Source organism: Silurus aristotelis (genome assembly GCF_946808225.1).
Source record: "Silurus aristotelis genome assembly, chromosome: 8".
Taxonomy (NCBI): Eukaryota; Metazoa; Chordata; class Actinopteri; order Siluriformes; family Siluridae; genus Silurus; species Silurus aristotelis.
The window spans coordinates 26,783,702-26,808,022 of NC_139581.1; the positions used below are offsets into that span (position 1 = coordinate 26,783,702).

A 24,321-nucleotide genomic window follows, 5' to 3' on the forward strand; every position below is an offset into this window, starting at 1 on the left:
TTTGGTGAACTGGGATATTTGTATGCTGTCGTCCACTCACTCTCACACATTCACTCAGGTTAATTTTCGGTGGTGTGGTAGGCTGTCTCTTATCCCAGAGATCCCTTATGTCTGTGTTACCTTCTGGTTCTTCCTTTTAGTTATGCTGAAATAGCGAGTCTTGCCAAATGCAGTGCCCTTAACTTTTTTACAACAATAAGGATACTTTATAAAATAAATAATTCTTCTTTTTCTTTTTCTCTATCTCTCACAAGTCAAGTTAAGCATGCTCCTGAGGTACCACTTCAGACTGGTACAACAAATGATATGACAACACTTTTTTTTTTTATTGGCAATTTGATTTATGGACCCACTGTAAGCCTTGTAATATACAAAGTCCAGCTTTATATCACGTCAATATGCAATAAAGTTTTTAGATTTTGGATATTATTATTATTTTTTTTTCCCATGTAAGAATACAGATTGAAGACAATAGTAAAGAAAAACAACAACAAAGAAACAGACGATTTGTTCTTCTGTGGAGGGGGGGGGGATCATTTAATATTCTCAAAGGTTACGATCACTGCAAATCAATACAATTTTATTCCCGCTAAATAACACTGAGTGAGGGTAGAGCAAAGGTGAGAAGGAAGGACATATATTTAAACAGTTGGGATAGGTTCAAGCCAGAATGGGACGGCAAACAGATTACAAAAGAGCACTGTCCAATAAATAACACAGAGCAAACGGGCAAGCAGGTACAGAGCAGTGTGGAAAGCAGGTACATATTATTCCTGGAAACCTTATACTTGGAGAGCAGATGAACAAGACTATCCGTAAGAACAGTAAGTAATATGACTTGATCTAAAAGCTTAACTACAATGCTGTTTCAGAAATTCAGTGTATTTAGTGACTTTAGTGAAGTATTTAACAGAAGAGTTGGCCTCTGTCTAAGATGATGTCTCACTCACAGTGATTTGTTAACGACTCTTTTCCTTAATGTGTACTATTTTGATGGTTTAGACTTAAAGGTGGGAAAAATAAAGTACTTAAAAGAAGTATATGAAACCTATATAAAGAGGTATTCTTTTTATTTTACAACAAAAGCAAAAAGTGAACTTAAAAAGCATTTAACAAGCCTAAATAATACATAAAAAAAAAAAAAAAAAGATATGTCAGTTTTACTAATTCAATATACTATCTGGACAATGTTTATTGTTTTGGAAAATGCTGTTTTATTATTTCAATGGGCTGCAAAAACCCGGGCACTTAGAGCAGTGCATTGATCTTATATTATATCTTATATTTAGGCATTTTCTGGGGATAAGTAACAATGGTATATTTTCTTGATTGTGGCGTCTCAAAAATAGTGAATAATTTTCTTTACTTAATGTCATTTTCAATATATTTCCATTCAAGTAGCACAGCAACTCACAACATTCATTCCGTCACAGCATTTGAAGTTGCTACTAAGGTACGCCGATACAGATCCCATTAAGCACCTGCCATGATCTGTGTCATGTTTTATTGTGCTGAGCAGGTCTAGCTGACCTAAATTTTGGTTCCGATGTGCAAAAAGGAAAACATCATGGTAACTGGAGGTTTCGTTATCAGTCACAGAGACTGCGCGGTTAACTCTCTTTCAATATGAAGACTGAGTAAAATGACCTGTATTTATATTTATGGTAAAGGCACCTGCAAATATTGTTGGAAAGTGTGTTTAAAAACAAACATTTGATGACTTCATTGGTTCAGAATTGCCATTAGGGAAGTACTTTCAAGTACTTTCCTTTTAAATCAGTGTCAGCAAATGCAGTTTTAACAGAAAGCTTATTAATACCATGTTCTGTATGGTTTTTTTTGTGACACTGAAGTTATTTGCTATTTGGTAAATATTACATCAACCAGGCATAATATTATGATTAAGCATAACATTATGACCATCTGTCAATACTGTGTTGGTCCGGTCGCGGGTTCTCCACTGTTCCTTCCTTGGTCCACTTTGGATAGATTGTGATCGCTGCAGACCGGGAACATCACACAAGAGCTGCAGGTTTTTTTGTAGATGCTCTGACCCAGTCGTCTAGACATTACAATTTGGCCCTTTTCAAATCCCTACACTTGTCTATTTTCCTGCTTTTAACACATCAACTTTGAGGACAAAATGTTCACTTGGTGCCTAATACTGTATATCCCATGCACTAACAAGCGCCATGATGAAGAGACAATCAGTGTTATTCACTTCATCGGCCATAATGTTACAATGTCATAATGTTATGCCTGATTGGTATAGTTCTACAATAGATATTAATTCTACAATAACTGGTTAATAATAATAATTGGTAAAAGGTTAGTTAGCGTAATTACATTACATGTATTGTATTTGGCAGAAATCCTTATCCAGACTGACTTTTATCTAATTCATACAACTAAGTACCTATGGGGTTAAGGGCTTTGCTCAGGGACCCAGGAGTGGCAGCTTGGTATGGCTGGGATTTGAACACAAAACTCATGACATATTTCAATGTCCATTGCCGTACCTACAAAGCTACTACCAAACATTGCAATTCACTTTAAACAGGGAGGCAATTGTTGATTTGTATTTGGTTTTGACTGGTCATTATGATAAATTTGAGGTATAAAAAACAAATAGGTCTGAATAAAATACATAACTTTAATACAAGAAAATAAATAAATAAATCCTAATAGTATAATTATAGTAAAAGAAAAAGGAATAGGAGATTCAGTTCATGTTCTCAATTCCTGTCACTTGTTTCAAGACATCAAAAATTCCATCTGTACCATTGTTCCCTTTTTAATTCTCACACAATATATTTATAGATGTATGTGGTGTTTCTTCCGTGTACATCAAGTTGACATTTGGCAAACACTTTCATCCAAATCTGTCATTATATTTATCATGATACTGTTGCACTTGGTCACAGACAAAGAATACTGTCAATTTCAAAACTTGGTTGGGGAGATACTATATTTAGTAAAGCACACAAACAAGATGATCTGTGGGAGTGGTCAGCTTCTGTAAAAGAGGGTGGATGTGGTTAGTTTCTCTGGGAGTGGCCAGGATTTACAAAAGCAGTCTTACGCATACTGTAGCTCGAATTCAGTGAGCTCCTGCAAAATAATAACACAATAATGGTTATAATATAACTTTCTTTTTCCCTAGAACACTTGGAGTGACATAGCATTCTAACATGTGAATAATGATGTCTAAATTAAGAAACAGACTAGCAAGGAGATTTGTCTGAAACTTTTTGAATTTAGGCACACTCCAGATTCTAAACATAGTTGAATATATATAGAATAAAATACTACATCGAATTATATATTTTAGCAACTTCAGCTATATTTCAATACTGAATTCTAAATTTGTTATGAAAATAGTATTATACTGTGTAGAACTAGTGACTAACCAGGAGTTAAGCTTGATTTCTTCATCTCAGTATCAATAATTTGAAAAGTTACATATTAGAGGATACAGAATTTAACTAAAAGTGTTAAAAAAACAATTGGAGAACGACTAAAATGTCATTAGCTTGTATTTTTATCAATTTTCTTTTAAGAATCCTTCCCGAAAATGAAAGGGGGATTTAACTTAGAAGGACCATTGCTTATTGAATGTGTAAAAAACTCTCATATAATGCATATATAAACCCACCTCTTATCCATTCATGCAACAGTTCCATAGCCTGTAGCACAATATGCAAATAATTGTACAATCATAATATTGAATGAATGCTGTTGCAATGACTACACAGATCAATCAAAATTCCTGGCAGCTAAACCCAATTGATATACAGCTCTGACTATATAACTGGATATCCATTGGGTTTAGCTGCCAGGAATTCCTTGCAAGAGATGCCAAGTGCTCTCACAGTCTCATAGAATGGATGGGAGATGTTGCTTATTTTGGTAAATTTGGGTAAGTTTCCACCCACCTGAGAAAAGTCCAGTCAGAAACTCATTATTTGCCATGAGCCCAGGATTACACTGCAATAAGTTTCCTGTAAACTCCAAACAATCTCAATTTCCACAGTGGAAAGAAAAGATGATGGTATTTTCTTTATAAGACATTCTGATTTTATGATTGGTCCAATTTATTATTACAGACATCACATTGATTATAAATGTGAGCAGTTGTAGGAAGAGGAGAAGAGGGAAGACATTTGAGACCACTTTCAGCACCAGTCTTTTATTCACATGCATCTGACCTACTGCTGAGATAGTACAATGCTTAGGATAGTGTGTAGTTGCTCAATATAGCTTTAAGCTTTATATTTGATTTATTTTTGATTTATTTATATTATTCCGTTGCTGGATATTTCACTACACATCACTCATACTGTAGTGACACTTACTATTTAAGACTTATACATATGTATTTATTTATCCTTTAAGTTTATTTGATTGTTTTTTGGCATTGAATTCAATAACTTGAATGACAGTCAAGTAAATTTAGTTTTTACATGCACTAAAGATTTTCTCTTGTTTACTTAGTTATTTAAAACTACAAACATCGCTAGCATTGTGATGTTGATACAGGGGCCTGCGTTTGGCCCTTAGCAATGGTTAGTGTGCAATATGTGTTATGTTAATATGTAGTATACAGCAAGCAAACAGGCAAAGCATTATATTTTCCAATTTGTGTTAATACCTACTGTATAATATAGTATGATTATTAGAATCATGTTTTCTCTCTACACTATTAGAATCAAACAAATTATATGTCAGCTAGTGTAAACAGTGCTGTTTTAAATGGTTGCTTTAATAATTTTTCTGAATAACATTTGTTCTCTGGAAAAAAACAACTGCTTTCTCTACAGCACTGCATTTTGTTTACAAGATTTTATTACATTTTTTGATAATAGCACCAGACATCATATTCCATAACTAATCTGCACATGATTTAATCATTCTGGAACTGATAGCCATAAGGTCCAATCTCCAGCTAATCCTCATCAGTTCCTTCTGCCCTGGTCAATTGTAGTGGACAACTGAGAAGTAAAATAAGAGTATGAAGATTATGAAGCGATTCATATTCAGAAGTCAAAGGAGAACACAGAGAATGTTGATATACAGGTTCAGGTTGTTGGCCGTCCCACAGCTCTGCCTGCATGTCACTGCTTGCCAATTTCATGTGACTAAACAGTATCCATTTGCAAAGCAAAGGGGATTCACAAAAAGAAATTGTGAAAATTTGGGCAATGCTATGCCAGCTTCCTTACCAAGAACAACAGGCAGAGGAAAGAAAGCTCTGACCTTAACCCTGCATTACACACTTAGAATTAATTAGAACACTGACTACACCCCAGGCCTTGGCCAACATCTGACGTCTCAATTCACTGTTTCTCTTGAGGCTGAATTCACAAATCCTTACTGTCATGCTTTAAAATCTAGAAAGACTGCGCAAAACAGTGGATTTTATTACAGGAACAATGTGTGTGTCTGTGTGTGTGTGTGTTAGGAGGCTTCAAATTGGATTCTAAAACCACTAACGAGAACTAACATTTAGAACGAACTATTGGTAGGAAAATTAAAACCCTCTTTATGTTGAAAATGACAGGGTTGGCTGACAGGTAAGATCATTTGAACACAGGAACTGCGTAACCTAGCCCCACCCCAGCCAAGGACAAAGAGAGAGAGGGAGGGAGAAAGGAGGAATCCGGTTTCTTTAGAATCTGAGCAGTGTTAAAGAAAGTGTCTTGTTTTTCTGGATCCTATAAGGAAGTCAACTCCAAATGACCACTGCATATCAGGTATCTTTTCCCTGTTGAAGATAAAGCAGCTGGGAGGGATAAACACAGAGAGGGACCAAAAAAATTGAAAGAGAGAGAGAGAGAGAGAGAGAGAGAGAGAGAAAGAGAGAGAGAGAGAGAGAGAGAGAGAGAGAGAGAGAGAGAGAGAGAGAGAGAGAGAGAGAGAGAGAGAGAGAGAGAGAGAGAGAGAGAGAGCACAGGTGTGCGCCGAGAAGAGAAGAGAAAGGTGCTGAGTTTTGCCCGAGACGCCTGTAACCATTTAACTTTCTTCAGTGCAGCACTAAAAGCATGAGGGTGAGTCCCAATTCTCTGTGTATCAACTCAGTTTATTGTGTCATGTGCTATGATGTGATTTCAAGATTTTACTAGTGCAAAAAAAGAATGTAACAGAAATAAAAAAACATATAACTACAAAATGTTAGTATTATTTTCAAAATAAAATCATGTAACATAATACTCGTACTACTATATCACCTTTAACCTCTTTTGACTTTTTACTTAGCAACTGATTTACGTTGTATTTCACTGAATGACACTTTTTTGTCCCCACACAAGAGAAATAAGGTGCGAGGCAAAGAAAAAGACTCATAAATATACAGAAAACGTACAAAATGAACCCCACACTAGCATAAAACATAAGAGAAATCAATACAATGGGATAAATGGGTTTAAACTTTACAATAGTAATATTAACAATATCTCGTATATAAAAATCTAATATATACTCAATGTATAACAATTAAAGAGCTCTTTAGCTCTAATAACTAGTCAGAAATTTGCTGCAAACATTTAATTACAGTGTTGAGACCACTATTTTAATAGTTTATAAAAAAAGACACGTTTGTACTAAGACGCTTTATGGTACTTTTTCTTCATTCAGTTTGTTATCTCATGGTCAATTGTCCTAGACTTATGACTGAATAATTGACTAATAATCAGCTCTTGCTAAGTGCAATCTTTTTGAGTTGTGTTTCATTATTAAGGAAATCGGTGGTAAGTCTCTAAACAGCTGTACTTGGGACGATTTTAACATTACATTTACATATATAGTTTTTGTCAGATGCCCTTATCTAGAGCTACTTACAATCATTTCATTTTATACTGAGTTAATAAAGTGGCCAAGGTTTGGCAGCTAGAATCAGATTGTACCATCTGATCAGAATGTCTTAAACACTGAGCAACCACTTCACTTCCTGAGTTACCAGAATAATTCAATATATTGGAATAATAACATTACATCGATGTGGATTAATAAAATTGTAAAATGTATAGTTTAATACATTTTTAAAGTAGTTTTTCAGGAGCCCAAGCTTTCAGTGACTCAAACCATACATAACAACTAGCATGAACATTTTAGACTCATGCTAGTATACCCATAATTCTACATTCTGTTACAGCTCTATGCAAACAGTATGCAAAAAAATATTTGCACAATTCACCCAATGCAGAGCAGTGGAGTTGCTATGGAGGCGGAACTACAGGCTATTATTTATTTTTAATGGAAGATATAACACTTTCTGGAAGGAGACAAGTGTAAAAGATTTAAAATTAATGTTTCATGATCATATGTTCAACCACCAAATATATCTGCAACCTTTCCTGACTGATTGATGAAGTCAATTCTAAGATCTTTAAATTTTTTGGATCCTCATAACAATAGGCTTCATTTATCAAGCTGGAATTATTTGTTCATTTGTAGGTAACTTCCACATGAAATTCATAAAACTTAATATCAGTAAAAAGTTTTGAAATTGTGCTTCTGGCTATGTGAAAATGTACATGTAGGAAAACTCAATAATGAAAACTTGACTGACTTCTAATCATATGTGTTATAAGGTTTTGACCATGGCCATCACACCCGTATTTGATATTTGCACTTGTGCTTGTGGCTTAATGGGCAGAAATCCACTCTTTAAAAAAAAAAAAAAAAAAAAAGATTTATCTGAAGATTAGAGGCTGTTAAAACAGCAAGAAAATACCAAACTCCATGCTAGTGCACATGGTATCTATTCCAGCCTCTATTTTTTTTTTTTTTGTCTTTTATAGTTGTCAGTTTGTTCTTCCCATCTTTTCCATAATTTTTTTTTTGTTGACATGCAACAAACAAACGTATGCCTGCAAGTAAGTAAAAAATGTGGCACTCATATATGAGATCCTGCACTGTTTATTTAGACATAATTATAAAATCCAAAATCAGGTGCAATTGTCTATAAGTAAAAATGTCAATTAAATTGCTATTTAAGTATAGTTACATTTAATTGTTCTGCATGTAAAGTTATCCTATACATGTTGGTAATACAAGAAATACTGTATATATTCTGTGCCTCCAAATTTGAGAAAGATTTTAGGTAAGAATCACATACAATATGTCTGGAAATGTCAGCTGTCCCAATCCTTCTATTACTGTATACAGTGAGGAAAATAAGTATTTGAACACCCTGCTTTTTTGCAAGTTCTCTGACTTAGAAATCATGGAGGGGTCTGAAATTGTCATCGTAGGTGCATGTCCACTGTGAGAGACATAATCTAAAAAAAAAAATCCAGAAATCACAATATATGATTTTTAAACTATTTATTTGTATGATACAGCTGCAAATAAGTATTTGAACACCTGTCTATCAGCTAGAATTCTGACCCTCAAAGACCTGTTAGTCTGCCTTTAAAATGTCCACCTCCACTACATTTATTATCCTAAATTAGACGCACCTGTTTGAGGTTGTTAGCTGCATAAAGACACCTGTCCACCCCATACAATCAGTAAGAATCCAACTACTAACATGGCCAAGACCAAAGAGCTGTCCAAACACACTAGAGACAAAATTGTACACCTCCACAAGGCTGGAAAGGGCTACGGGGAAATTGCCAAGCAGCTCGGTGAAAAAAGGTCCACTGTTGGAGCAATCTTTAGAAAATGGAAGAAGCTAAACATGACTGTCAATCTCCCTCGGACTGGGGCTCCATGCAAGATCTCACCTCGTGGGGTCTCAATGATCCTAAGGAAGGTGAGAAATTAGCCCAGAACTACACGGGAGGATCTGGTCAATGACCTGAAAAGAGCTGGGACCACCGTTTCCAAGGTTACTGTTGGTAATACACTAAGACGTCATGGTTTGAAATCATGCATGGCACGGAAGGTTCCCCTGCTTAAACCAGCACATGTCCAAGCACGTCTTAAGTTTGCCAATGACCATTTGGATGATCCAGAGGAGTCATGGGAGAAAGTCATGTGGTCAGATGAGACCAAAATAGAACTTTTGGGTCATAATTCCACTAAACGTGTTTTGAGGAAGAAGAATGATGAGTACCATCCCAAGAACACCATCCCTACCTGAAAAAACCTAGCATAGACGTATGTGTGTGTGTCAGTGTCTGTGTGTGTGGGGGTGGGTGTTTAGGTGTTTGCATAGTCGTGTGTCTGTGTGTGTATGTATGTGTGTGTGTGTGTGTGTGTGTGTGTGTGTGTGTGTGTGTGTGTGTGTGTGTGTGTGTGTGTGTGTGTGTGTGTGTGTGTGGTTTTTGTGCCAAGGGGTATCTAAAGGTTGTGACCACAAAAAACATGTCAAACCGAAACTGACTTTTGGAATGAGTTAGAAAACTTTTTCTGTTACTGTTATACTTGAATTACCTGTATGTTCATGTGGCTATTTATATTTCTTTCTTTCATTTTTTCTACATTTCTACAATTTAAGGACATTGAGATATTAATACATTTATAATTGTATGTGTTTTATCTCAACATCTGTAAATGTAGTTTTCTTACCGAAAACATTTAAACCTGATTATCTCAAAAATAAAGTGACCTTTTATAACTAATTATCATTTTTATTTTGAAGCATGGGGGTGGTAGCATCATGCTTTGGGGGTGTTTTTCTGCACATGGGCATGGGGGTGGTAGCATCATGCTTTGGGGGTGTTTTTCTGCACATGGGACAGGGCGACTGCACTGTATTAAGGAGAGGATGACCGGGGCCATGTATTGCGAGATTTTGGGGAACAACCTCCTTCCCTCAGTTAGAGCATTGAAGATGGGTCGAGGCTGGGTCTTCCAACATGACAATGACCCGAAGCACACAGCCAGGATAACCAAGGAGTGGCTCTGTAAGAAGCATATCAAGGTTCTGGCATGGCCTAGCTAGTCTCCAGACCTAAACCCAATAAAGAATCTTTGAAGGAAACTCAAACTCCGTGTTTCTCAGCGACAGGCCAGAAACCTGACTGATCTAGAGAAGATCTGTGTGGAGGAGTGGGCCAAAATCCCTCCTGCAGTGTGTGCAAACCTGGTGAAAAACTACAGGAAACGTTTGACCTCTGTAATTGCAACCAAAGGCTACTGTACCAAATATTAACATTGACTTTCTCAGGTGTTCAAATACTTATTTGCAGCTGTATCATACAAATAAATAGTTAAAAAAATCATACATTGTGATTTCTGGATTTTTTTTTAGATTATGTCTCTCACAGTGGACATGCACCTACGATGACAATTTCAGACCCCTCCATGATTTCTAAGTGGAAGAACTTGCAAAATAGCAGGGTGTTCAAATACTTATTTTCCTCACTGTATATGGCAGGCAGTGCCTCCATGGATTGGATATGTTTCCATCAGATCCCACAGGTTTGATTAAATTGAAATCCAGGGTTATTTGGTGGCCAAGTAAACAAATTAATCTCTTTTGTCATGTTCCTCAAACGATCCCTGTTTACTTGTTTCAGGATGCATTATCTTACTGGAAAAAGAGTGTTTGTCTGTGTTTTGTATGTGGTAAATACTTATGCTAGTTCGTGTGCAGTGACAGTTATGTGTTTTAACAAAATCCTGTGTTGAAAAGAAATAACACAAGTGGGTGGTTAACTTAAATTAAAACTGTCTGGAATGCAATCTAAAAACACAACTATCAGTTAGTCATTGTTTTGTCAGGCGGCAAGTAGTTACCACTAGTCATACGTTTTTCACAAATTGTGAAACGTGATAGACAATAGTTTCCATTTTCCAAAACGAATGAATGAACACACATAAAAAATGTCATTCATATATATATATATTACACTGACATTACACTGCATCCCCCTTGAATCAGAGGGGGTTTGAGGGTCTTGTTTATGGGTCAATCAGTGTGGGGTCTTAAACTCTGACCTTCGGATTAGTACCCTTAATAATATGAATATTTAAATATTTAATGCAAAATAATAATGCATTACAGAACACGGCTTTCCAATAACTGGCATTACGCATGTATTTAAAACAAGAACAGTGGAAAGAGAAGCTTTATTATATAATTAAAGACACTGGATCACTGTAAAGGTCAAGTATGACCTCATGTTACACCAACATAGTGATGATGTAACATGAAAGAGAAAACATACGGCAAAGGGTGTTTTCTTGAGAGTTCGATTCTGATTCACTATTTGTTTACCTGTAAGTGTCTGTATGCAGAAGGATTAATACTCACATCTGTCATAATCTGTCACCACAGATAAATTACTATGGCTTAAAGTGATTTTGAGGATGATTTATTGCATTAGTTAGTGAAAGGCATTACTTTTTACAACTGGGTTTCGCATAAATCATGCAATGTATTATTATGTTTCAAAAATGAGATTATGAGAAGTATCATGTTTAAAAAGTGTTTATGGAAATGTAATGAAAATAAAAATGATAATTAGTTATAAAAGGTCACTTTATTTTTGAGATAATCAGGTTTAAATGTTTTCGGTAAGAAAACTACATTTACAGATGTTGAGATAAAACACATACAATTATAAATGTATTAATATCTCAATGTCCTTAAATTGTAGAAATGTAGAAAAAATGAAAGAAAGAAATATAAATAGCCACATGAACATACAGGTAATTCAAGTATAACAGTAACAGAAAAAGTTTTCTAACTCATTCCAAAAGTCAGTTTCGGTTTGACATGTTTTTTGTGGTCACAACCTTTAGATACCCCTTGGCACAAAAACCACACACACACACACACACACACACACACACACACACACACACACACACACACACACACACATACATACACACACAGACACACGCCTATGCAAACACCTAAACACCCACCCCCACACACACAGACACTGACACACACACATACGTCTATGCTAGGTTTTTTTCATTAGCTAGTCAGCCATCTTACTGGCCAGTTTAATAAATAAGGCAGCTTTACAAATATACTGATAGAAAGATATACTGTAAGTACATTACAGTAAAATTGCTAACATAAAGTATTCAATTTAACATTTCCTTATGGAAGATGTATGATGTGATCAAGAACATTGAGGAAGGATTTGGACTGTAATTAATATCAACAGTCTACTACAATGACTCAGGACCACAGTTTGCATTTAATCACTGATCACCTTAATAATGATGAAACTGTACTGAATGGCATTCGGTGCCACCCACATAAGGATAGGTTCCCTTTTAAATCCGGTTCCATCCAAGGTTTCTTCCTTGCTACTGTCACCACTGGCTCATTCATTTGGGGTAAACTTAAAATTATAAGGAAAAAACGTATACATTCTTTTATAATCACTTTGTCTATGTTTTTAATGAATTAAATATGTGATGACGTGATATGATATTAAATATGTGAAGAAATTTGATATGATACGATATGATATGATATGATATGATATGATATGATATGATATGATATGATATGATGTGTTTCTGAAACCTCTCTAATTATACTGTAATTGGCAATGAATGTAAAATTAACTTAGTCCTAACAATCTTATTTTAATTCAGGAAAATAACTCAGTGACACTCTTCTCATATTCAGAATACTTCGGACACTGAAGAAGTCTCTATACCCTTAAGTCAGCAAGGTAAAGTATGCGTGGTCTTGTGTATCATATAAATACACCGCTGTAGAAGTATACACTTATTTAAGAAGCCACTGTATTTGATTATGGTCTTTATCTCTCTCTCTAAAATAAAGCCAGACGTGGCAAGTTCAGAAAACCAATGTCAGCCCCAAAGCCTCAAGGGAATAAATGTGCTTTTAATAAAAAAGTCCTCATCACCATTGCTTGTGTAGTGGTAGGTCTGGGAATCTTAGCAGTGTCTGGATATTTAAGTAAGTATATTCTTCATTTTAGATGTTTTATTATTTCATTAAATTCATTATTGATTGATAATGATTATCTCATTCATTAGCCCTTACCAGTTTTAACATTTATGAATGACCCTTTTTTCTCTCCCTACACCCCTCCTGTATTTTTATTTCCCTAATTTAGTCGCCCAACTCATTCTTAGTAAATACTTCTTCTGCTCCCACTCACTGAAATTCATTCCCCTGGAGAAAGCCTGTGATGGCAATCCGGACTGTTCAGGAGGAGAAGATGAGTCTTCATGTGTCTCCCATTACACAACCAACTTGACTTTTCCTGGTAAGTTTTGCACTGTAGGTATACAAACTCATGCATATATTATTACTACCTATAAGAGAACCCATGGATAATGAAGCTAGACAAGCCTAATCTAGATGGTGGTTTTGGCAGGTGGTATCTTAGTGGTTAAAGCTTTGGACTTTGTATCCGAGGGGCAATAAATCAAATCCCAGCCACACCAATGTGCCACTCTTTGGCACTTGAGCAAGGGCCTTAACCCCATAGCTGCTCAGTTGAATACATGAGATAAATGTAAGTTGCTCTGGACGAGAAAGTCTTCCAAATACCCTAAATGTAAATTAGTGCAGGAGACAAGTTTTTACAGAGGATGGCTGTAATAAGTTTTTTCAGTGGGTGGTTGTAAAAATTCCACAATGTATATATTTTCCGAAGCGCTTTGCCACCTTTAAGTGTCCTTATACCAGTGTTCCAGTTTTACTCTATAAATGTCTCTTTGTGGTCTGAGCTCATTATGACTGTTAAAAAAATCAATGAGATCCTTTTCTTATACCGATATACACACCGGACCATATCATTTAAATCACTGTCTTCATAATTCATTTTGTTCATTCAACTCACTCATCCTAAGCTTTATTGTGACAGTGTACAAAAAAACAGAATCCAAAAGAATGCCTTTACTATTGAACCAAGGGGCATAGACTGTAAAACTTTAAACATAAAACATAACAGAGTTAATGTGCGATAAATATGAGGTAGATGTTGGTCAATATGAGGATGAAATATAAGTAATGTAAGAACAAGGAGATATATATATATATATATATAGTAATTAGTTTCATTTTTAAGTGTAAAGTCAGTATGACAAATGGGAATCAGACGTATATCTTGTAAGTTATATAAAGCAGGGCAGATTTATTACTTAATATCTTTCTACACTAACTGTATATTTGTAAATCTTACACTCTGGGCCTTTAACAAATGTTTACTGGTTTACTTCTTAACCTAAAATGGTGGTTTAAATTAGCATTTAAAGCACATCAGACAATAGTCAAGTCAAGTCAGGTTTATTTCTATAGCGCTATTTCACAACAGACATTGTCACAAAGCAGCTTTACAGAATTTAACAGTTAAGGTGAACGGTGTGTATTTATCCCTGATGAGCAGCCATGGCGACTGTGGCAAGGAAAAACTCCCTTAGATGTAATAAGGAAGAAACCTTGAGAGGAACCAGACTCAAAAGGGAACCAGACTCATTTGGACAATATTAATCAAACACTCAAAATAACAGAGCCAGTGAAGGTGAATACACAATAAGTTTGGCAAACAGGTAATACAACAGCAGCTAAAGTTAAATAAGTCAAAGGGTCAGCAAACAATAAGTCCAGTTTGAAATACAGGATCCTCTTCTTCTGCTTCTTTTGGCTGTTCCCATGATGGGTTGCCCCAGTGGATCATCCGTCTCCATACTACTCTGTCCTCTACATTGCCTCTTTTAAACCAACTACCTGCATGTCTTCCCTCACCACATCCATAAACCTCCTCCTTGTCCTTCCTCTTTTCCTCCATCCTCAGCATTCTCCTACCAATATACCCCATGTCGCTCCTCTGCACATGTCCAAACCATCTCGCTCACACCTCCCTCACCTTGTCGTCCTACATGTACGGTCCCTCTAATAAACTCTTTTCTAATCCTGTCCATCGTTGTCACTCCCAATGAAAATCTCAACATCTTCAGCTCTGCTACCTCCAGCTCCACCTCCTGTCTTTTACTCAATGCCACTGTTTCTAAACCAGACAACATCTTAGGTCTCACCACAGTCCTATAAACTTTCCCTTTCACTCTCACAGATACTCTTCTATCACAAATCACTCCTGCTATCACTCTTCTGCACTCTTTTCTTTACTTCTCTATTACTTTGCACTGTTGACCCCAGCTGACTCCTCCACCTTCACCACCTCTCCTCCCTGCAACCGCACCCCTCCACTGCCCTCCCTCTCATTCACACACATGTACTCTGTCTTACTCCTACTAACTTACATTCTCCTTCTCTCCAGCGTGTACCTCCACCTCTCCAGGCTCTTCTTAACCTGCTCCCTACTCTCACCACAAATCACAAAATCAGTTTGAAATACAGGATAATGCTTTGAAATTACATGTTGCAGGAATTGATACACAAGAATGAATGATCCTGGTAAATGTTTTGATCAAGGAAACAGCAAATGAATAGCAGAGGTCACATTTTTGGTGACTGTGAGAGGTAGTGTCTCGAGCCGGTGTTAATGATTACTTTGTATTGTTTCCAGTTAAGAAACACAGCTGTGTATTGCATAGCTCATAGCAGGATTAAAATAAAAAATTGCATTGATTAAACTGGTATGGTAAGTGTTATAGTAAAATGTAACAAAAATGGCTTTAAATGGAATTTGTTTGCTTGGGCAGTTGCACTTGTGAATTCAGCATGTGATGGAAAATTATACCGTTCTCAAATCATACCAAGTTAAATATTACCAAAGTAAATTCTTTGTTTAACTCTCCTTTTGGAAACTAGGATCAGGATTTATTACTTATAAACTTATGAATGCAGCATACCTAGAACATTTGCACGCTGTAAGACAAAAAAGTATGATGTGAAATGAAACATAAATCCTGGGAATCCTTGTGCTATAATGTTTTGTTTAAAATGACTTTAGAAGTGAACGCTTTTTAGTTGTATTAAAGTAAAACTTCAGCTACTTAGAATGAATTTAAATAAACATACTTCAGTGGTCTCATTCAGTTATCTGTGTGTTAGCAGTGGAGCAAAAAAGAGTTCATTATCACTCAAAGCTTTCTGAAGGTACATGCTAGTGACCTCTGGTGGTCAAAAGCATGAAATGCATTTATTGATGCACTCCATAATGGTGGGTCTTTGAAATGTCTGTGTTCAATTAATTGAATTGGCACTTATTACGGATATCTATCTACATAGAACTGTCTCATTAACATGTCTTTTACTGTGTCTCTGCAGTTCGGTTGGCCACGAATGTCTCTGTGCTTCAGATATATAATGCTGTTGACAAAAAGTGGCAAAGTGTGTGTGCAGATGGCTGGACTGTGAAACACACTACAGCAGTATGTCAGCAGTTGGGATACACATAGTGAGTATGAAAAAAACTTTTAGGGATGCAATAATTGCATATTACCTTTATATGATAATGATATCAAAGCATTAAATATTAGGGATGGTACGATTCTCCAAATTGCGTCTGTACATCAGCACAATGTGATGCATCAATTGAATGCAATATATATATATATATATATATATATATATATATATATATATATATATATATATATATATATATATATATATATATATATAATTATAATTATAATTATTATTAGATGGGCTATACTGTTATTATTTACAAAGTGATATTATATAATAATTTGTGACCAATATTTTATAAAGTTATATAGAATATAGGTTGAAAATGGCCATGGTAGAGGTGCATCTACCTGGAGACAGCACAGGAAAAGAATGTCTGGTTTTAAAAATGTTTATTTTTTCACTACAAAGGCCTGTTTGTAAAAGGGCTATGTGTTAGAAGTCAGAAGGCACTTGAATAAATGTATGATTTGGGCTGTCTGAACCAAAGAAAAAAAAAAAAAAAAAAAAATAGAGAACTAAATAAATTAAAATAAGGGAACTATCTGTACCATATTGATTAAATCATATATTTTCCTTTGCAACGTACTGCATTGAACCACATTGCGTTGAATGAAATCGGATCACACTACATCGTGATGGGGTGCTACATATGTATCAACCTTCAGTTATGCAAATTATATAACATACATTAGGCATAAATGACAGAAAAATGTGTCAAATAAAACTGATCCAATCTACAGATCTAACATCATTATTAGCACAGTAATTAGAATGATGACACTAAAACAATATGCATTATGTTTATGCTTATTCAATTCATCTCTTCTCTGTTTATGATTTTTTCTGTTTAGTAATCCTTCATACACTACAGTCCCACTCACGGATCTGTCCTCTGACCTAAAGACGTTCTTCTGTGCTATGGGACCAGATGAGAAGCAGCCCGCCTGCTCGAGCATAACAAATCAGTCAGTAATGAAATATTAGTTCATTTTAGTAGATGGTTAATAGCTTGTGATTATATGCTATTATTATTATTGACATATACATGTTGTGTTAATGATTGGTAAATGTTGCATGTGCATTACATCTACACGTATGACAGCGCAGTTACAACATCTTTGCTTCTCTCCTCTAGGAAAACATGCAGCTCAGGTTCAGTCATTTCCTTATCCTGCTCAGGTAAGCAATAAATGTTTATTTATTTTAAACTAAATTTACAATAAGATTTAATTGTTGTGTACAACTAGATTTGAATTTTATGTAGAGACAATATTTATGTATCTATAAACACATTTGTCCTTTGTTGCAATATTAAATATTTAATTAATTTTTATTTTGTTGGCGCTTTTAACAATGGACATGGTCTCAAAGCAGCTTTAGACAGATAATGTGGTGATAAAGAATGAATAAGATGTTCTGATCAGCGAGCGGGTAGCGACTGTGGCAAATAAAATCTCCCTGAGATTTCTTTCCAAAAAAAAATAAAGTACTGCAATAGGAATTGAGGCATTTTAAACTTAAGCATCATTGCAAGATTTTCAGACACTTATTGTTAAAAAAGCTACTTAGGTACTTCAGGAACTTCTATTAATCACTTTCATCAACCTGCTGTTGTGGATTGTCATTTGCCCAATTTAATTACAAACAGCTAATTCCAAGCAAGTGCTAAAACTAAAATAAAAGGTGCTTTATACTTGTAACAGTGCAGGATCAACCATTATACAGAACCCCTGGAACACTGAGGGTTAGGGGCCCTGCTCAGGGGCCCTAAGAGTGGCAGCTTTGAGATATCTGTGCTTGAAACCTGACCAGTAAACCAGAGCCTTAATTATTTTGATTTGAAACAAATAAAAAAATATATATATTATTTCAATTTTAATTCAAACCAAAGCTTTTTTAATCAGGATTTAAGATTAGCTTTTGTTTTAAATCCACACCAGAGAGCAGATGCACAGTGCATTGTCATGAGTATCATTAATATCGGGTAGCATTGCCTGGCCAAATATTCAGAAGTATTACCCAAAAGATTAGTATTAGAATTATATTAAAAACTACTATGAGATCCAGCAAGGAGACACAACACTATTCACGGGCCAGTCATTTTTTTTGTTATCTAGTTATGTGATTCCCGCATAAGTATGAGCTTTGAACTATAAGCTATATAGGATTATTTTTAGATCTAGTTGACACATACATGCATGTAATACGCATGCATATATAAGCAATCAAATCAAAATTGCTTCAAACAAGCATCATGCAATCAGGTTATTCTAATTTGTCCCATTTATTCGATTAAAAAATAGAAAAAAAATTATTTCATTTAGCATTTCGGAGATGAAATAGTAGAACCCTGATATCTATTGGTATTAGCATAGCTTCCTGTTATATCCTGCTTTTATATGTTATAGTATGGTTGTTGTCTTGCTTCTAGACTGTGGGCCGGTTGGACATGACAGCAGGATTGTAGGAGGAAAAAATGCACTCATAGAGAACTGGCCATGGCAGGTGAGCCTGCAGCAGAATGGACATCACACATGTGGAGGCTCACTGCTGTCTCCAACCTGGATTATCACAGCCGCACACTGCTTTACAGGGTGATTGTCTCCTCACACACAAACTTGGATGCTCACATGGACTTAAGCTTATTGTTTTTTGTTGCTGTTTTAAAACTTATTTTATTTTTTGCATTTGTATTCTCTGATTTGTCTTGAGCAGGAGGCCTGAGGTGAGCAGATGGTGGGTGGTGGCAGGTCATACATACATGACTACACTAGGTGGCTCTGCTGTGGATAAAATTATTGTGCATCAAGACTACAACTCAGAACCCAATGATTATGACTTGGCAATGATGAGACTCACGAAACCACTCACTCTAGGAGGTAGGTTTGTGGTTTGTAGGTTTTGGGGAGTAGTATTCATAGTAGTATTTGTTTCCAACCCACAACCAATTAGATTGGCTTTAAATGGTCTGCTAAATTAGACATAGTGTTTTGAAATAGACCATATCGATGTTCAAATGAAGAAAATAGATAAATGGTCGAGGTGTTCAGTGGTTACGGCTCTGGGTTACTTGTTGGAAGGTCAGGCGTTCAAACCCCATGATCGCCAAGCTGACACTTTTAGAAAGGCCCTTAACCCTCCAGGGTGCTGCATCTTAGCTGATAGCCTCTGACCCCAGCTTCCTACATTGCTGGGATATGTGAAAAAGAATTTCACCGTACTGTAATGTAAATGCGACAAATAAATCTGTGGCAGATGATCACTCGGCCCACTAAGCCTGGAATTTGTGTGAAGCCTGTGGATGCCTGTGGTGTCTCACAGACTGCAAACTGCAAATAGGACATAGAGCAGGAGGAGATCCCAGATCCTACCATTTACATTTACATTTACCACCGACTGTAGCAATTTCTTTAATGTCTGATTGAATCTCTTGACCTAGCCATGCATTTGTATGTGTCAAACTGACATTGAGAACACTGGCAACATATTTTTTCAGCTAGTGTGTTTAATTATAGGAAAAGCATGAACATTAAAACCTACTGTAGTTTTGTATAAAGGACTTTATTTATTTATTTTATAAGTATAGTGGTATAATAATATTAATACTTGTATTAATAATAAAACTACCAATATTTCTCCGAACAATTTGAATACTAAGTTTAATATTTACTGTCTAATCCTATTTAGAACTATGCAATGTTAAGCATTTTGCAAAATGCTTGATGTTTTTTGTTTATTCTCTCTAAGCCACGGTAAAGCCGGTGTGCCTCCCACCTTATGGTCTTGGGCTCACAGGAGGAGCCCCTCTGGTCGTAACTGGCTGGGGATATCAGAAAGAAAATGGTAATAACACAAAATTCTTGATTCTGTTTGTCGTAACTTTTTCTTTCTATGGCTTCTTGGCGGTTTGACTCTGGTCTTAATTTCTCTTTATTTCCTTTGTCCAGGCCAGCTGTCTTCAAATCTCCAGGAGGCTGATATTCTTCTAATAGACCAAAATCTGTGTTCTAGTCCTGCAGTTTATGGTACTAGCATCACTGAGAGAATGGTCTGTGCGGGGAATATGCAGGGTAAAGTGGACGCATGCCAGGTAAACCTTGTTTAGGTATTTTTTAACAGTATCCCTGTCTAGTAAACAAGAGTAAAATGAAATACAAAATGAAATTGTATTGATTACACTGTACAGTATACATGGTTAGTAGTACAAGCAGGGCTTGAAAACTGACTTCTTTATATTGTTCTCTGTTAAACTTTAGGGCAAACAAAGTAGATAAGAAAATGGGCCAGTAGATACTGTAGTACTCCTGCATTCTTCTTAGGCATGACAAATGCAGCTGATTGGCCTGACTGACCTGCAACACACTTTAACAACAGTTAAACAGTTACCCGACTGACTGTAGAAGACTGTAGAAAGGACAAAACTCATTAATCACACACTTCAGAGCTTATGATATTTCTCACTCGCTGGCAATTTGAATGTTTTAATAATTTATAATAACAATGTTGGTGTCACCCAAATGAAGATGGGTTTCTTTTTGAGTCTGGTTCCCCGCAAGGTTTCTTCCTCATAACATCTAAGGGTTTTTTTCCTTCCCACAGTCACAAATACACACAAATTTAAATATAAGTGAATTGTTGTTCTATAATTCTTACATTAAAAGCGATTTGAAACAGTGTCCATTGTGAAAAGCGCTATAGAAATAAAATTGTTTTGAATATTGATACAATATTTTCTATAAAGAATTATTTATTTTTGACATGTTTATATAAATAAAACTTTTATATATATAAAACATGTTTTATTACCTCCTGCACCTTCTGTACATTAATCACTCTTACCACTGTGTACATATGGACCCATACCCTTATTTACCAATTTGCTGTTTGATATAAATTTGCCACTTACGCACTCATGGTTACATCAGCCAGAAGCATGCAGCAGCATTTTATTGTACAGTATGTATAGTACTTTACACAATGGCAATAAAGTTGAATCTGATCTAATCTAATCTAATCTAATTTAATCTAATTCCTTTCTTTCTCTTTATGTCTCTTGCAGGGTGACAGTGGGGGTCCTCTGGTGTATAATAATGAACGCTGGGTGTTGGTAGGAGTGGTGAGTTGGGGTGCAGGTTGTGCCAGACCAGGCCTACCTGGTGTTTACGCCAATGTGGATCAGATGCTCAACTGGGTCTACACGGTCATGCAGGTAATCTAAAAGTTTGTCTGTACCCTATACTTAAACATCTATATTTGATTAGGTAAACATTTATTTTCCTAATTTATAAAAAATTCCAATAAAGAGCATAATATTTGCAACCCCTAGGCTGTAAAAATAAATAGCATGTGATGACGTTAAAATATTAAAATGTCTTAGAAAACATGACTTCTAACCTTTGTGATTGAAAATGCAATCAGTCTAATTGTTGTCCATCCCTATACTTTAGAAAATGTCTTGAGCCAATGAGGACAAGAGGACATCAACATATTACCACAAACACAACCATTATGCCAATGCAAACTATACAAACTGTTTTAACTTGAAGTGAAAAAGCTGTGGATGCCCTTGTGCACAAGCAGTGATCTCAGTCAATCTTACTCAAGGATCGGACGGCTGTATGTATTCAGGATTTAATCTTTGTTGTGCAATTCATAAGTGAACTTCTCAGGGATTCTTCTCATTTATGTCATTATTTTAGCCAAGATATTTTTAAATGCAACTGATTATAAAACTTGAATAATGTTAGCATTTAAATTACTTACAATCAATGGGCAGAACAAATACACAGGTGAATGTCAGTGAATGGCATTTACTTGTAACAACAAACATGATACATAACGTATAAACAGAGATTATTATTCACATGTATTGAGTTGGGGTTTCTTCATTTGCACTTTTATGAGCAGTAAATGGTTGGAATTAGTGGATTATATATATATATATGGATTATATTGTGGTTAAGAACTGGTTATGGATATGTGATCTCTCATTGATGCCAATATCGAGCAAAAAATGCATATTATGCATATTTTGTATTTAATACTACACTATTTGGTATTAGTATATTTAAATTTGTATTTAAGATTTTCAGAAAATGTACTGTACTGTGATGTTCCAAAGTAGAAAAAGAATTTTGCTTGCCAAAAGATCACACCGTGTTTTGAATGTGAGTTTTATATATTTTCTTCTTTTTAATGAAAAATACTATTAATGGTGTGCGACTGGAATTATTATTCCACTGTGTTTTCACTCTACATATTGTAAAATTAAGGCTGCTTTTTTAAAATATTTTGTACATGTGTAAAAAAAAAAAGAAAAATGACTTGTTGTAAATGCTGTCTTTAATAAATTATGGAATGTGAGGAAACCGGGCCAGTTGATATTTTCTTAACAATTACTGTATATTAAGCATACAATCACATACTGTCATTAAAAAGGACACCACACAGAGAAACATGAATATTTTATATGAAAACTTTTATTTCTTATATTCTTTTAATTAATTGAAATCCGCTACTGAAGTGCATAGTAAAGGAGAATGACAGACATTGTTACAGAGAAAAAAGCTGATTGCACAATGGCTTTCTAGAGTTCATGTTGATGAGGTTTCTAAACATTTTCAAGGCAATGAGGACAGATCTCGTGAATAAGCTAGTACTCTAGTGTTAGCCACGCAGACACACTCAGAAGCTCTATTAAGAAAAAAAAAAGAAAGAAAAATAAAACTTTCTTCAGAGGACCTGTGCAATAGGGGAAGAGTTATCAACAAGCTACATTTTTTTTGTTACAGTGCTGAAATTCACTGAATACATAATTTTAAAAAAATTTAAATCGTGTACTCTGCTTACTGCAGGTGTTACTACAGTATAGAATAGCTTTGCTTTATCATGAATTACAACTTTTTCTTGAAATGTCAGTATAAAAAGAGAGAGTGCTCTCTGGAGTGGAATGTGTAGAGTGGAGAGCAGATCTCACATCATTGTGGCTTGGCAGTGAGAGACGGAGCTGTTCCAGCAGTGATATCCCGTTGGTCGTTTCGTAATCTCATGATTTTGCTGCTTCGTTAAGATTAAAGTGTCTTGATGGAGAAGTGTGCCTGTCCGTTTTGTAATTCTGTGATTTTAGATTATAAAAAAATGTAGCTTTATAGTTTTAGGCACACAATATTTCACAAAAAAAAACATTTTTTGGCAGGATTAGCCTACATTAACCCTAAATGTACAGGCTATGAGACTGAGTACCCAGCTGCACTGTTTTCAGTATACAAGACATAATATAATCGCTAAAACTTTCTTGGTCATACCAAGTGGGCAGGGTTGAGTTTTTTCTTTCTTTAAATGACACAACAACAAAGTTGGAGCATCCTCTGATAACATTGACAAGATTTTTAACAATAATAATAAATTATTATTGTATTAGTAGTAGTAGTAGTAGTAGTAATAGTAATAATAATAATAATAGTAAAAGATCAAATAAAATAAGTGAAATGTACTTAATTAAAAGACTACAACCGAGCATTTGGATGCACCAGAATGCTCTTGAGACATGCAGGCACTCGTTTCATTTAACATCACATTATTGTACATGTAGTGTGAAATTTGATCATGTGATATTTGCATTATGCTAAGCATCAAGTCGCTAATCCATCGGTTAGAGATTGATTATAGGCTGTTTAAACTGAACATGGTGTTATATTCCATATTGCTTATGCATGCTTAAGTAAGAACAACAACAACAAAAAAGAATGGATACAAGAAAAGCAATGAAGGTGCACTGCAAGCTAAAATACATTCATATATTTTGTGATTTTTATAGCAAGTCTAATTCGCTTAGGCATGCTTAAGCAATAAAACAATGGCAGCAAGAATGCCTATAGGAAAAGTTTAGCCTAGAATTTTGCACTGCAATCTATAGTACATTTGAGTGCAGCAAGCAAAAGTAAATCCTGTTTGATTTTATCCTCTTGCCACTGCAGTTGTCGCAAAGTTTTTAATTCCAAATGGTGTCAAGTTTTTTCCATGCACTGTAAATACTAATATTGTTTTCA

At 35.3% G+C, this 24,321-nt stretch overlaps 1 protein-coding gene across 9 annotated transcripts; it reads left to right on the top strand.

The window, feature by feature from the left end:
- The first annotated feature begins 690 nt into the window (after window positions 1–690).
- tmprss4a (transmembrane serine protease 4a) lies at window positions 691–22,638 on the top strand. Of its 9 annotated transcripts, none has more exons than XM_083548922.1 (13): window positions 691–824; window positions 12,514–12,593; window positions 12,711–12,844; window positions 13,005–13,157; window positions 16,127–16,256; window positions 17,125–17,238; window positions 17,409–17,452; window positions 18,705–18,867; window positions 18,989–19,152; window positions 20,021–20,116; window positions 20,221–20,363; window positions 21,333–21,482; window positions 21,721–22,638. In XM_083548922.1, exons 3-13 carry the CDS (start codon window positions 12,733–12,735, stop codon window positions 21,730–21,732), a joined length of 1,281 nt encoding a protein of 426 aa, XP_083405048.1. In that variant the 5' UTR covers window positions 691–824; window positions 12,514–12,593; window positions 12,711–12,732; the 3' UTR covers window positions 21,733–22,638. The 9 variants fall into 9 exon arrangements, with proteins under 9 accessions (XP_083405048.1, XP_083405044.1, XP_083405049.1 ...); XM_083548918.1 differs by having other exon boundaries at window positions 692–824; window positions 12,707–12,844; XM_083548923.1 differs by having other exon boundaries at window positions 697–824; window positions 12,548–12,593.
- The last annotated feature ends 1,683 nt before the right edge of the window (window positions 22,639–24,321 follow it).

Coding starts and splice junctions, on each gene's coding strand:
- tmprss4a (XM_083548915.1), top strand. Junction 12,594..12,706: donor TATACCCTTAAGTCAGCAAG/GTAAAGTATGCG, acceptor TCTAAAATAAAG/CCAGACGTGGCAAGTTCAGA. Junction 20,364..21,332: donor GTAAAGTGGACGCATGCCAG/GTAAACCTTGTT, acceptor TGTCTCTTGCAG/GGTGACAGTGGGGGTCCTCT.